General features: G+C 42.7%; 1 protein-coding gene and 1 long non-coding RNA gene across 2 annotated transcripts in view; one reads left to right on the forward strand and one right to left on the reverse strand.

Moving 5' to 3' along the window:
* LOC123466195 overlaps positions 1-14021 on the forward strand; it is a 52949-nt gene extending 38928 nt beyond the window's left edge. The window contains exon 3 of the long non-coding RNA XR_006641445.1: positions 13809-14021. This is a non-coding gene — a long non-coding RNA (uncharacterized LOC123466195). The remainder of the gene's footprint in view (positions 1-13808) is intronic.
* LOC102391810 (collagen alpha-4(VI) chain) overlaps positions 1-15514 on the reverse strand; it is a 152227-nt gene that overhangs the window by 3917 nt on the left and 132796 nt on the right. The window contains 4 exon segments of the mRNA XM_045166790.1: positions 10117-10346; positions 11265-11361; positions 13080-13763; positions 15137-15227. Coding sequence (XP_045022725.1) covers positions 10117-10346; positions 11265-11361; positions 13080-13763; positions 15137-15227 — 1102 coding nt within the window.

A 15514-nucleotide genomic window follows, 5' to 3' on the forward strand; every position in this document is an offset into this window, starting at 1 on the left:
TGTATTCAGGGCAGTGGTGGCCAGTGAGGCCCTTGGGACCATGTAGAAGCCTGTGTGCCTTACCCACGCACCTGAACATGCTCTCATAACAATGGGGACCACAGAGGAAGAGAAATCCCATGGCTAGATCTACATCTTGGAAAAAAAATGAGTTGGTCTTCAGAATGGAATTGGGGAAAGAACAAATGGGAAGAAAGGAGACCCATTAGAGTACACTGCAATTACACTTGAGGTGGATGGTAGAAGATATCTCGGGAAGATGTGGAGAAGGGGGCAGGTCCGAGGGATGCTGAGGAGGGAGCCATGCCAAGATCTGGTTCCCAACTGAGGATTCGGTGGTGAGTGGAGAATGACTGGTGGTGAGTGGAGAATGACTGGTGGTATGTGGGCTTGGTTTTCCATTCCTGGGCCAGCATGGCTCTTTCCAGTACAGAAATAAATGGAGAGAATGTTCTAAGGGCAGGCAAGGCCAGTCTGATTAAATGGATTTGTGTGAGATGACTGTCAGCATTTCCAGTGATACAGTGTGGAGGGCAGCTGAACATACTGGTCTGCAGCTTAGAACAGAGTTAAAGATGCAAGACATGGACTTGGAATCATTTATCCAGAGGGGATAGTTGAAGTCATGGTAGTAAAGCTTGCCCAGTAGTATGTGTAGTCAGCTTCGAGGTCTGAAGACAAGACTTGGGGAAGGCATTGTGGATTTACCATGAAATTAATGAAGCCTAAGCTTCAGGGCCCTTATGCACAAAGGGCCCATATGTGCATACTCCTCTTCAAAATAAGTATTCATTTTTGTCCTTAAGCAATTTTCTATCTTTTTCTTACTGAGGGTCCCTTAAGTTCTATGAACTTCAGACTCCATAATACCTGGATGCCCCATGAGAATGAGCCTAGAGAGAGGAGCCCACCAATATGGGCTGATCCAAAGTGGAAGAAAAGATAAGGATGTTGTCTCTGAAATGCAAATCAGAACTACAGGTGCCTCCTCACACTGGTCAAAAGGCCATCATTAAAAAGTCTACCAAAGATTGAACAAGATGGCGGAGGAGTAGATGGACATGGAGTACATCTCTCTCCACAAATACATCAGAAATACACCTTCAGACACAGAAGTGCTTACAGAACACCAGATGAGAGCAGACAAGGGTACCTGAACACCAGAAAAGAATATATAGAACCACGGAAAACTCGAGATCAAGCCCTGAGCCTTTGGAGTGGGAGCACCGACTCCAAGACCCTAGACTACCAGAGAACTCCTAACCCTAGGGAACATCAAATAGTGAGAACTCCCACAAAGGAAACCACTTCAATACAAGACCTGGCATCACCCAACTACCAGTAGCACCCTGTGCAGGATGCTTCATCCAAACAACAAACAAGACAAAAATACAAACCCAATCATCAGCAGACAGGATTACCACCTCACTCGCCCCCCCCCCCCCCATCAGAGGGGGAAAAAAAACTCAGCACAAATCTCACCCTATATAAAGCTTACACAAACCACTGGACCAACCTTAGGAGGGCAGAAACCAAAAGAAAAAAAAATTCAACCTTGAAGCCAGGAAAAAGAAGACTTCAAACACAGTAAGTCTAAAAAATAATAGTGAAAAGGCAGAGAAATACTGCACAAATGAAGGAACAGACTAGAAACATAGAAGTCCAAATAAATGGGGAGGAAATAGACAAACTACCTGAAAAATAATTGAGAATAATGATGGTAAAGATGATCAAAAACCTTGAAAATAGAATGGAGAAAATGCAAGAATCAATTAACAAAGACCTAGAAAAATTAAAGAATAAACATATAGAGACAAACAACACAACTACTAAAATTAAAAATACTCCAGAAGGAATCAATAATGGAATATATGAAGCAGAACACGGATCAGTGAGCTGGAAGATAAAATGGTGCAGATAACTGCTGAAGAGCAGAATAAAGTAAAATGAGAGAAGAACTGAGGATAGTCTCAGAGACTTCTGGGACAATATTAAATGCAACAACATGTGAATTATAGGGTTCCCAGAAGAAGAAGAAGAGAAAAAGAAAGGGTATGAGAAAATTTTTTGAAGAGATTATAGTTGAAAATTTCCCCAAGATGGAAAAGGAAATAGTCAATTAAATCCAAGAGGGGCAAAGACTCCCATACAGGATAAACCCAAAGAGAAACACACCAAGACACATTCTAATCAAACTAACAAAGATTAAACACAAAGAAAGAATATTAAAAGCAACAAGTCACTTACAAAGGAAACCCCATACGTTTAACAGCTGATCTTTCAGGAGAAACTCCATAGGCCAGAAGGGAATTAAAGGATATATTTAAAGTACTGAAAGGGAAAAATCTACAACCAAGATTACTCTACCCAGCAAGGATCTCAAACAAAATTGATGGAGAAATCAAAAGTTTTTCAGATAAGCAAAAGTTAAGAGAATTCACTACCACCAAACCAGCTTTACAACAAATGTTAAAGGGACTTACATAGTCAAGAAATATGAGAAGAAAAAGATCTACACAAATAAACCCCAAACAATTAATAAAATGGCAATAGGAACATATATTTCAATAATTATTTTAAATGTAAATGGATTAAATGCTCCAACCAAAAGACACAAACTGGCTGAATGAATACAAAAACAAGACCCATATATATCCTGTCTACAAGAAACCCACTTCAGACCTAAAGATGCATATGACAGAAAGAGAGAGGATGGAAAAACATATTCCATGCAAATGGAAAGCAAAAGAAAGCTGGAGTAGCAATTCTCATATCAGACAAAGTAGAACTTAAAGAATATCACAAGAGATAAGGAAGGACACTACATAATGATCAAGGGATCAAGCCAAGAGGGAGACATAATTGAAATATTTATGCATCCAATATAAGAGCACCTCAATACATAAGACAAACACTAACAGACATGAAAGGAGAAATTAACAATTAACACAATAATTGTAGGAGACTTTAGCACCCCAGTTACACCAATGGACAGATTATCAAAACAGAAAATTAATGAGGAAACACAAGTCTTAAATGATACATTAGACAAGATGGGTCTCATTGATATCTTCAGGACATTCCATCCAAATGCAGAAGAATATACCTTCTTCTCAAGTGCACATGGAACATTCTCCACATGTTGGGTCACAAATCAAACTTCAAGAAATTTAAGAAAATTGAAATCGTATCAAGCATCTTTTTCAAACACAACACTACGAGACTAGATATCAAATACAAGAAAAAAAAACTGTAAAAAACACAAACACATGGAGATTAAACAATACATTTCTAAATAACGAACAGGTTACTGAAGAAATCAAAAGGGAAATCAAAAAACTCCTAGAAACAAATGACAATGAAAACATTACAACTCAAAACCTATGGGATGCAACAAAAGCAGTTCTAAGAGGGAAGTTTATAGAATACAATCCTACCTCAAGAAACAAGAAAAACATTGAATAGACAACCTTACTTTATACCTAAAACAACTGGGAAAAGAACAAGAAAAACCTCAAAATTAGCAGAAGGAAATAAATTATAAAGATCAGAGCAGAAATGAATGAAAAAGAAATGAAAGAAACAATAGTAAAGATAAAATATTGTAAAGTAATTAGCCTCTAATTAAAATAAATAAATATAAATTTTAAAAAAAACCTAAAAGCTGGTTCTTTGAGAAGATAAACAAAATTAACAAACCTCTAGCCAGACTCATCAGGAAAAAAAGAGAGAAGAATCAAATCAAAAAAATTAGAAATGAAAAAGGAGAGGTTACAACAGACAATGCAGAAATGCAAAGGATTATAAGAGACTATTGTGAACAACTATCTGGCAATAAAATTGACAGCCTGGAAGAAATGGACAGATTAAAAAGTTCAATTTTCTAAGACTGAACCAGAAAGAAACAGAAATTATGAATAACCCAATTACAAGCACTGAAATTGAAACTGTGATAAAAATATCCCCCAAAATCTCCCAAAAGCCCAAGACCTGATGGCTTCACAGGAGAATTCTATCAAACACTTAGAGAAGAGCTAATGCCTATCCTTCTAAAACTCTTTCAAAAAATTGCAGAAGGAACACTTCCAAACTCATTCTACAAGGCCACCATCACTCTGATACCAAAATCAGACGAAGACAACACAAAAAAGAAAACTACAGGCCCATATCACTGATGAACATATATTCAAAAATCCTCAACAAAATTTTAGCAAATAGAATTCAGCAACACATTAAAAAGCTCATACACCATGATCAAGTTTGGTTATCCCAGGGATGCAAGGATTTTTCAATATATGCAAACCAATCAATGTGATACACCATATTAACTGAAAGATAAAAACCATATGATAATCTCAAGAGATTCAGAAAAAGCCTTTGACAAAATTCAGCACCCATTTATGATGAAAACTCTTCAAAAAATGGGCATAGAAGGAACTCTACCTCAACATAGTAAAGGCCATATATGATAAGCCCACAGCAAACATTATTCTCAATGTTGAAAAACTGAAAGCATTCCCCCTAATATCAGGAACAAGACAAGGGTGTCCACTCTCACCACTATTATTCAACATAGCTTTGGAAGTAATAGCTACAGCAATCAGAGAAGAAAAAGAAATAAAAGGAATCCAGATCAGAAAAGAAGTGAAACTCTCACTATTTGAAGATGAAATGATACTATACATATAAAACTCTAAAGATAGTATCAGAAAATTACTAGAGCTAATCAGTGAATTTAGCAAAGTCACAGGATATAAAATTGATACACAGAAATCATTTGCATTTCTATATACTAAGAATGAAAAATCAGAAAGAGAAATTAAGGAATCAATCCCATTCACCATTGCAACAAAAAGAATAAAATATCTAGGAATAAACTTACCTAAGGAGACAAAAGGGCTGTACACAGAAAAGTATAAGACATTGTTGAAAGAAATCAAAGATGATATAGACAGATGGAGAGATGTTCCATATTCCTGGGTGCAAGTGTGCAACTGTTCATCACTCAGTCGTGTCCAATTCTTTGCAACCCCATAGAGGTAAGGTTCCTCTGTCCTTGGGATTTCCCAGGCAAGAATACTGGAGTGGGTTGCCATTTCCTTCTCCAGGGATCATTCCAACCCAGGGATTAAACGTGGTCTCCTGCATTACAGGCAGATTCTTTACCACTAAGCCACCAGGGAAGGAAGAATCAATATTGTGAAAATGACTATACTACCAATGCAATCTACAGATTCAGTGCCATCCCTATCAAAGTACCAATGGCATTTTTCACAGAACTAGAATAAAAAATTTCACAATTCATAGGGAAATACAAAAGACCCTGAATAGCCAAAGCAGTCTTGAGAAAGAAGAATGGAGCTGGAGGAATCAATCTTCCTAACTTCAGATTATACTACAAAGCTACAGTCATCAAGACAGTATGGAACTGGCACAAAAACAGAAATATAGACCAATGGAACAAAAATAAATCCATGCAACTATGGGTGCCTTATTTTTGACAAAGGAGGCAAGAATATACAATGGGGCAAAGACAGCCTCTTCATTAAGTGGTGCTGGGAAAACTGGACAGCTACATGAAAAGAATGAAATTAGAACATTTCCTAATATCATACACAAAGGTAAACTCAAAATAGATTAAAGACCTAAATGTAAGATCAGAAACTATAAAACTCTTGGAGAAAAACATAGGCAGAACATTCAATGACATAAATCAAAGCAAGATCCTCTATGACCCACTTCCTAGAGTAATGGAAATAAAAACAAAAATAAACAAGTGGGACCTGATTAAACTTAAAAGCTTTTGCACAGCAAAGGAAACCATAAGAAAGGTGAAAAGACAGCCCTCAGAATGAGAGAAAATAATGGCAAATGAAACAACTGACAAAGGATTAATTTCCAAAATATAAAAGCAGCTCAAATAACTCAATACCAGAAAAATAAACAACCCAATCAAAAAGTGGGAAAAAGAGCTAAACAGACATTTCTCCAGAGAAGACATACAGATGGCTAACAAACACATGAAAAGATGCTCAACATTGCTCATTATTAGAGAAATGCAAATCAAAACTACAATGAGATATCACCTCACACTGGTCAGAATGGCCCTCATCAAAAAGTCTACAAACAACAAATGCTGGAGAGGATGTGGAAAAAAGGGAACCCTCTTACACTGTTGGTGGGAATGTAAATTGATACAGACACTATGGAAGACAGTATGGAGATTCCTTAAAAGACTAGGACTGAAACCACCATATGACCCAGAAATCTCAGTCCTAGGCATATACTCGGAGAAGGCAATGGCAACCCACTCCAGTACTCTTGCCTGGAAAATCCCATGGACGGAGGAGCCTGGTAGGCTGCAGTCCATGGGGTCGCTAAGAGTCGGACACGACTGAGCGACTTCACTTTCACTTTTCACTTTCATGCATTGGAGAAGGCAATGGCAACCCACTCCAGTGTTCTTTCCTGGAGAATCCCAGGGACAGAGGAGCCTAGTGGGCTGCTGTCTATGGGGTCGCACAGAGTCGGACACAACTGAAGTGACTTAGCAGCAGCAGCAGCAGCAGGCATATACTCAGAGGAAAGCAAAATTGAAAAAGACACATGTACCCCAATGTTCATTGCAGCAGTATTTACAATAGATAGAACATGGAAGCAACCTAGATGTCCATTGACAGATGAATGGATAAAGAAGTTGTTGTACATATACACAATGGAATATTACTCAGCCATAAAAAGGAATGCATTTGAGTCAGTTCTAAGGGGGAGGATGAACCTAGAGCCTATTATACAGAGTGAAGTAAGTCAGAAAAAGAAAGATAAATACCATATACTAATGTATATATACTGAATCTAGAAAGATGGTACCGAATATTTTATTTGCAGGGCAGCAGTGGAGAAACAGACATAGAGAACAGGCTTATGGACACAGGGAGACGGGAGGAGAGGGTGAGATGTATGGAGAGAGTCACATGGAAGCTGACATTACCATGTGTAAAATAGACAGCCAACAGGAATCTGCTATGTGTCTCAGGAAACTCAAGCAGGATCTCTGTATCAACCTAGAGGGGTGGGATGGGGAGAGAGATGGGAGGGAGGTTCAAGAGGGAGGGGATATATGTATACCTATGGCTGCTTCGTGTTGAAGTTTGACAGAAAACAACAAAATTCTGCAAAGCAATTATCCTTCCATTAAAAAATAAATTAACTTTTTTTTAAAGTCTACCAATAACAAATGCTGGAGATAGTTTGGAGAAAAGGGGAACTCTCCTACACTGTTGGTGGGAATATATTAATAAATTGCTGTAGCAACTATGGAGAACAGTGTGGAGGTTCCTCCAAAAAACTAAAAATGGAGTTGGAGTTGCCATATGTTTCTGCAGTCCCACTCCTGGGCATATATCTGGGGAAAAAAAATATAATTCAAAAAGATACATGTATCCCAACATTCACAGTAGTGCTATTTGCAATTCACCAATACATGGAAACTTCCCAATATCCATCAACAGATGAATGGGTAAAGAAAATATGGTACATAGGTACAATGGAACATTAGCCATGAAAAGGAATGAATGCCATTTGCAGCATTGGACCTAGGGGCTTCTCAGGTGGCGCTAGTGGTAAAGAACCCACCTGCCAATGCAGGCGACATAAGAGATGTGGGTTCAGTCCCTGGATTGGGAAGATCCCCTGGAGGAGGGCATGGCAATCCACTCCAGTATTCATGCCTGGAGAATCCCAAGGACAGAGGAGTCTGAGTCCATGGGGTTCCAAAGAGTCAGACATGACTGAAGCAACTTCAGACACACGCACACAGTTGGACCTACAGATTATCATACTAAGGGAAATAAATCAGAAAAAAAAGACAAATACCATATGATATCACTTATCTGTGGAATCTAAAACATGATGCAAATAAAATTATCTATGAAACAGAAAGATACCCACTCAGAAAACAGACTTGTGGTTGCTATGAGGAAAATGGTTAGGGGGGATGGACTGGGAGTCTGGGGTTAGAAGATAGAGTGGATAGACAACAAGGTCCTACTATAAAGCACAGAGAACTGTATTTAGTATCCTGTAATAAACCACAATGGAAAAGAATACACACACACACACATACACACATACACACACATACATATAACTGAGTCACTGAGCAGAAATTAACAGAACACTGGAAATCAACTATATTTCCATTAAAAAATAAAGAAAGAATAAAGTTCAAAAATTGTGTTGTCTCTGCAGCTAACACAGGAGAGGACTTGACGAGGAAGGCAGTGGGCAGCAGTGATTCAGCCCTGAGGAGCTGCAGTCAGCGAGGTCTGACCAGCCCTTTGGTCCCTTGATGGCTTTCAGCACACCCTTAAAGACAAGAAACAGCTCTTTCTTCTGACTGGAGGGCAGGGAGCAAGGCTGGCAGCTACACAGGGAGTTGCAGGAGGTTGCACTTGGCTGCCTTTACTTCTGAAACCAAGAAAACAGGGCAGGTGCTAGAGGAGAAGACATAGAGGAAGTGGGGTGAGGAGGAGGCAAAGGCTCGGGACAACCTTGGGATACAGCGGGAGAGGGCACTGGCCACGGCCAAGGAACAGAGCTCCGGGGAATTCTGGAAACCATCACGCCCCTGCGAATAGCACTGAACTTTATCACGAGGAGGCTCTCTTCCACCCTGTTCACCTTGATTCTGTGCGGAAAGACTCACTGGGGCCATGTTTTTCACTCTCAGTTGCTCAGGAGAATCACCGGCTCAGTTCCACACCTAGAGATTCTGATTGGATTGCTCTGGGATGAGGTCTGGGTGGTGAGAATGCTTAAAACTTCTTAGATGATTCTCAATTACAGCCAAGATTGAAAACCACTGCCTTAGTAACCTTTAGCACACTTGGCAGACATTATACACAAAAAGCATTAACAGTCAACAAGATAAGTTTTTCTGTGGTTAATGTATAGCCTAAGAAGGGGAAATGTTACTGTCCTGCCTAGTATTCCCATGTCTGTCCAGTTTTTCCTTTCCTCTGGATATGTGTTTTCTTTGGAAAAGACATAGGACAAATCAGCATCTTAGCAGCTAGCTTGTATGCTTACTGTGTGACAAACATATGAATTATCAAGTTTCATCTTCAAAACAACCCCATGAGTCAGGCGCTCACATAATCCCCATTTTACAGGTCAGAAAACTGAGCTGCAGAGAGAGGAAATAACTTTTCATGGCCATCTAGATAGAGCACCAGAGACAGAATCACGCAGGCACATTTAAAACCTCTGGGAGGCGACCTCTCATCTAATCTAAGCGAGACTGACCATACCACTCTCTAGAAACTCTCAGCTATCCTTTCCCTGCCTTTTAGAAACTTCAGAATCAAATGCCCTCAGATCCCTTTCTAATGTGTTTACTGTTGGGCTTAATTTGTTGGTCCCATGTAAGAGGCGGCAATGGCATTGGCTGTAACCCAAAACTGATGCTACAGTTGCCTTGAAAAATGAAAGTGTTAGTAGCTCAGTTGTGTCCAACTCTATGAGATCCCATAGACCAAAGCCTGCCAGGCTCCTCTGTCCATGGACTTCTCCAGGCAAGAATACTGGAGTGGGTTGCCATTCCCTTCTACAGGGGATCTTCCAGATCCAGGGATCAAACCCAGGTCTCCTACACTGCAGGTGGACTCTTTACCGTCTGAGCCACCAAGGGAGCATGGTTGTCTTAGATGGATCCAAAATGTTCCTTAAACTCGGTCAGAACACATGTGGCCACTCATAGATGAAGGAGCCTTCTACAAGCCAGAGCATCTTCCCTCAAGGTCAAGGGTATGTTCGCCACTTCTGCAATAGATCATTGTTTCCACAATGAAGTACAGACACTCCATGGGGTGAGACTCTATAACACTCCCTCAGACAGCTTCTGTTAGCTCCATACTTAAAGTCAAATAAAAGTCAGCCTTCTACTATTTCCTTAAACTAGTTATTTGTAGCTGCATACACGAATCTGTGCTCTTGCAAGCAAACTACACAAAGCTGATGTCTGCATGCTAACACAGCGCAAAGGATTTTTTTTTTAAGCTAAAGATTTTTAAAGGTAAATTCAACCCAAGGAGCAAGGAGTAGTTGGGTTTATACCATAGACATTGCCCGAATTTCTTTCTTTTCCAGTTTTTTTCAGTTTTGCTGGATCTTTTTGATGATTTTCTTCAGCATCATAGCCACTCTTTTCATAATTCTCAAGTGCTTCTTGCTGAGTGATAGACGTCATTGTGGCTTCTCTATTCTCCTCTCGAAAAGAGCCTGCTGCTTCGAGTGCTTCCAAATCATCAGTAAGGCCAGATTTGCCAAACTGGCGCTTGGGCAACCTGCACAGAAACAAAAGACTGGGAGAATGAGGGGGTGAGTCCCACTTGGTACCACTGGGCTCAGGGAGCCTCAGGCTTGGGTATCTGCTGATGGCTTCATTATCAAACCAGCTGTTGTCTTAGATTTGCAAGGGTGTTGGGACAAACATCAGAATAATATGTTTATCACTATCCATTTTACCTCCAGGACGTGGGATTAGAGGATGGGGAATGCAGTGGATGGGAAAATTGTTACTGATTGCTCTTATACACTTACATGCTCCTTGAATTTTATTGGTCCTGTATTACTCTTACTATTGAAAAATAAGAAAACAGAAACCAAACCATATCAGAATCGTCAAACACAGGAGCATCTGAATCCCAGTGGTTTGAGTCAAGGACTGGTTTGCCTGTGACCTGAGGAAGAGAGGCAATGGTTTTTCCAGTGGTCTTGTATGGAAGTGAGAGTTGGACTCTAAAGAAAGCTGAGCAAAGAAGAATCGATGCTTTTGAACTGTGGTGTTGGAGAAGACTCTTGAGAGTCGCTTGGACTTAAAGGAGATCCAACCAGTCCATCCTAAAGGAAATCAGTCCTGAATATTCATTGGAAGGACTGATGCTGAAGCTGAGAGTCCAGTACTTTGGCCACCTGATGAGAAGAACTGACTCATTTGAAAAGACCCCAATGCTGGGAAAGACTGAGGGCAGGAGCAGAAGGGGACGACAGAGGATGAGATGGTTGGATGGCATCACTGACTCAATGGACATGAGTTTGGGTAAACTCTGGAAGTTGGTGATGGACAGGGAGGCCTGGTGTGCTGCAGTTCATGGGCACAAAGAGTTGGACATGACTGAGTGACTGAACTGAACTGAACTTAGGGAGACAGTCCCTGCAGGGCACAGAGCCATGGGACAAGCCCAGCCCTGCCCTCAGCCTACCTCTTGACAGGCAAGATGTGTTGCAGCAGGGTGTCCCCTCGGCTTGGGCCCCCACACTTTTCAATGAGCTCTGGAGGTGGGTACTGATTAGTGCCACCTAAAAATGAAATAAAACATCACATCAAATAAAGCATAAAATGATATGAAGCTCAAAAATAAAATGAAGTAAAATAAAGCACAAGACCAAAATATTATCCATTAAGACATAAGACATAAAATCAATTAAAGTGTAAAATATACAATAAAACAAATTAAAGTATAACACAATAAAATAGAAAACAAAAAAGTCTATTGACATAAAATCAAAAAGATGTAAACTCAAAGCACAAAATAAATACAAATAGAAGAATAAAATACAAGCAAAATGAAAGTATAAAATGAATTCTATTGTATAAGCAATATAAAATAAAATCATAACATAAAAGAATAGAACAAAATATGAAATGCAACCTAATGTAATAAAACATATAAAGTAAAGCAAAATTAAAACAGACTAGAAAAATAATCCTATAGCCTCCTTCTCCCTCAAAGAATCACTAAGCCTTCAGTCATCTGTTACAATTCCTTCTTCCACCTCTTGCAAAGGTAAGGAATCTCAAGGTTCCCTGACCTTTCTAGAATCACACAGCTCTTGAGTGGCAAAGATTAGACAAGAACCAATTCATTAATGTCCATGTCTCTCAAGTTACAGAGGCACAAGTGCTGTGTCTCTATTTCTAAGGTGTCCATCAGACTGCCTTTATTCCCTCAGTGACAGCGGAGCTTTATGTGACGGGATGTCATACCCACTTATAAACTGAGAAGCTGATGTCTCCCAGCAAAGAGGGCAGGAAGGCCTCCCATGCCACAAGGAGGCCCACACATGAGTTGTTTGGGACTATGCACTGTTGGACAAAGCCCAAGACAAACTCCTGCAAATGTGACCAGGATAATACCCACCCTCCAGTCCTAACCATCTCCATCATCATGCTAGGATACAGATTTGGTGCCAGTTACCCATAAATCTCATTCAACTTGTTCTGACTGGAAGTGAAGAAGTAGGACAGGATACAGGGAAGAATTCTGGCCAAGATGCATGGTCACAGCACTTTTCACCGGTGCTCCAACCTGAGATGGGAGGCTCCAGACTTCTGTCCTGTCTCCCTCATTTCCTAGCAAGTCCCTGAAAACTCTTGCTACTCAAAGTACGGTCCCTGCACCAGCAGCGTCAACCAGGAGCTTATTTAAAATGTGGACTGTCCACTTTTGCTGCACAGAGAAATACACATTATAAACTGACTATACTTCAATGAAATCTTTTTTAAAAATGCAGACTCTCGGGCCCCAGCTCAGACGCACTGAATCAAAATCCAAAGTGTAACTAGATTCCCAGGAAAAGCATGTGCATGTTAAAATCTGAGAAGCACTGTTCTTTAGCAGTGGACTCTAAATCACTGGACACAGCAATAACAGTAACTATTCTTTATGCACATACAGCAATGTTGCTTCCACGCACATATTTGAACACAGGCTTCACAAATAGAGAAGAGATTTTTATCCTCATTCTGGTAAATGACAAAATCAAAAGATTCGGTGGAAACCTGAGGCCTCCCAGCCACCAGACAAGAAGCCAACACTAAGCTTGGCAGCGTGTCAGGGCAACATAGCTTAGGGTTTTCAGGAAGTGGGGTGCACTCTGGGGTCTCCCCTAGAGGTGGAGACCACGGGGCAGCCTACAGCCCAGCAAGGGTGATGGTGCCATGGGCACCCACCCACCCATATGCCAGGCTCTGTGCTTGCCTCTTCCCACCCCGCCAGGCATCCCTGTCCGCTCACTTTTTAAGAGGTTCAGGAAGGCCCGCGTGAAGCTCAGGGCATAAGCCACCTCTGCCTCTGAGACCCCTTCTAGGCGTAGCAGGTGCTGCTCTGAGGGAGAGCTGGCCAGGTGGACCAGCTCTGCCAGCTCACGGGTCCCCACGCCCGGGCCCAAGGCCAGCACAAACAGAGTGATGCCCTTGCACTTGGCCTCCAGGGACAGAGTCCTTAATTTCTCCCGGTCCCAGCTGCTGGTCTCACTGGCCACGATGGCAAAGAGGACCTGTGCCCTCTGGAGCAGCGGGGCGGCCAGGAGCACCTTCTCCAGCGTCCACTCCAGGGCATGGCCCAGGGCCGGCGCTCCCCGCAGGGGGTGGCCTGCAGCCTCGCGGATGCTCCTCTGCATCTGTGCCCGGTGGCCATACGCAGTCAGGTGGAAGCCCTCGAGCACGGGGGACCTCCCCTCTCCAGGCCAGAAGCTGGGGGTCGTGTGTGTCACCAGGGCCACGCGGGCTCCATGGGGAGACGTGCTCGGCTGCCTAGACACCTCCAGCTCGTCGAGCACGGCGTCCACCAGGGTCAAGGCTACACGGTAGAGGTCGGCGCCCACGCCACGGGAGCCGTCCACCACGAAGGCGATGTCTGCATCCACTTGCAGAGGCCCGGGCCTGCCCTGCCCGCACTCCGGGGCCGGGAGGCACTGATCTGTGGAGGAGAAGAGGGGTTACCATGTGTCCCTTTCCTTTCCAGGCACACACGCTTCCAGGCACTCAGTAGGGAGAGCCACTGTTGAAGGCTGTCTGCCTGGGGATGACTTCAGCCAGAAGATGGGCGCTGTAAATAAACATGCCTGTTTTTCAGAAGAAGAGTTGAGAGTATATCTGATTCCACAGTTAATGTTTCTAACCACTAGGCCACATGGCTTCCTAATCCCTAGGTTCAGAGCCCCTCTACTTGGTACAGTCAAGCCGGCCTCTTACTGGGTGTGTGACCCCGGGGCAGATTACTCAGATTCCTCATCTGTCTGATGGAGATAGAATGTGAAAGTGAGAGTGAAGTTGCTCAGTCGTGTCCAACTCTGCAACCCCATGGACTGTAGCCTACCAGACTCCTCCATCCATGGAATTTTCCAGGCAAAAGTAGTAGAGTGGGTTGCCATTTCCTTCTCCACTGATGGAGATAATGATACTCATAATAATAAACCTCTCTTATGAAGCTGTTTGTGCAGTTTTTAACTTTAAAGTGAGTTAATATACCTAAGTGCTCAGAACAACGCCTGTGTAGTCAAAGCTCAGGTTCCATAAACCCCAGCTGGGTTTTCACTTGTGCAGGAGTGGGTAGAGGCCCAGAGGGACCACAGCGTCAAACAAAATAATGAACGGGAAAGAAGTTCATCAGCTGTAACATGCCCTACGAACAGCAGTTTCTATATCTGACCAGGTTTTCAGAGCCACACCTCTCACGGCAGCTTTAGGACTTAGGGTGGATCCAGGAGAGGGAGCTGCAGAATTCCCTTTTGCTTTTCTGTCCAAGACTCGGGCTGGCCCCAGGGGAAGGTGATGTGCAGGACAGCTCTTCACATGTGGATGTGCGTGGGTTTCAGCAACACTGCTTCTTCTGTGCCCAGGCTGGTGTGAGGTGTGGGAAGCTGGGGTCTTTCTGAGACCCTGCTGGTGGCCAATGGCAGTTCCAGGCCAAGAACTCAATGCTCTTGACCTGAGCTCAGTGGTCCGCCCGTCACACTAATGGTCAAATGAGGAAGGGACACGAACCCAGGCATATCCAGAAGCCTTGGCAGGACAGGTAAGGAGGCGGAGGGGCCAGGATGAGAAGCCAGGGAGGGGGAGGGACCGGATGGTGAGGCACTAGCTGATACTTGCTCTCCAAAGGGGGCAGGCACTGCGCATCTCTGGCTGACTGTGGCCACAAAGGAATGCCGTGTCTGAGACTCTCCAGCCTGTTCTGACTTCCCAAGAAAAACTGATACACATCTGCAGAGCAGAGCTGGCCTGTGGCCACCAGCTAATTCACCCTGCTCTGAAGACATCGATCCGACCAGCAGCGCCATCCAGGCTTACCATAGCAGAGGGTGCAGCGGGCCATGCGTTCCACATGCTGCTGGCTCTCTGTCTCCCAGGCATACAGATGAAATCTGTTGCTTCCATTCATCTAGTGCCAACACATACACAAATCATCATTAGCGGTGCTAAATCTCAGGCCACATTTTTCATGCACCTTCCAATTCAGATGAGAAAAACATGAATATGATATTTTTAAAGAACATGTGTAACTCTCTATGTCTATATAATTTGGCATTTATAGTCCAGCTATTTACAGTCACTTAGTTCTCTAGTCCTCAGCTGGAGGCTGGACTATACCATCGGTGTGGGTATATGAGGTGTGGCCACATGTATAAAACTCAACTAACGTCAGGTCTATTGGAGTGAGGGTAAGGG

This window comes from Bubalus bubalis, chromosome 1, assembly GCF_019923935.1.
Source record: "Bubalus bubalis isolate 160015118507 breed Murrah chromosome 1, NDDB_SH_1, whole genome shotgun sequence".
Taxonomy (NCBI): domain Eukaryota; kingdom Metazoa; phylum Chordata; class Mammalia; order Artiodactyla; family Bovidae; genus Bubalus; species Bubalus bubalis.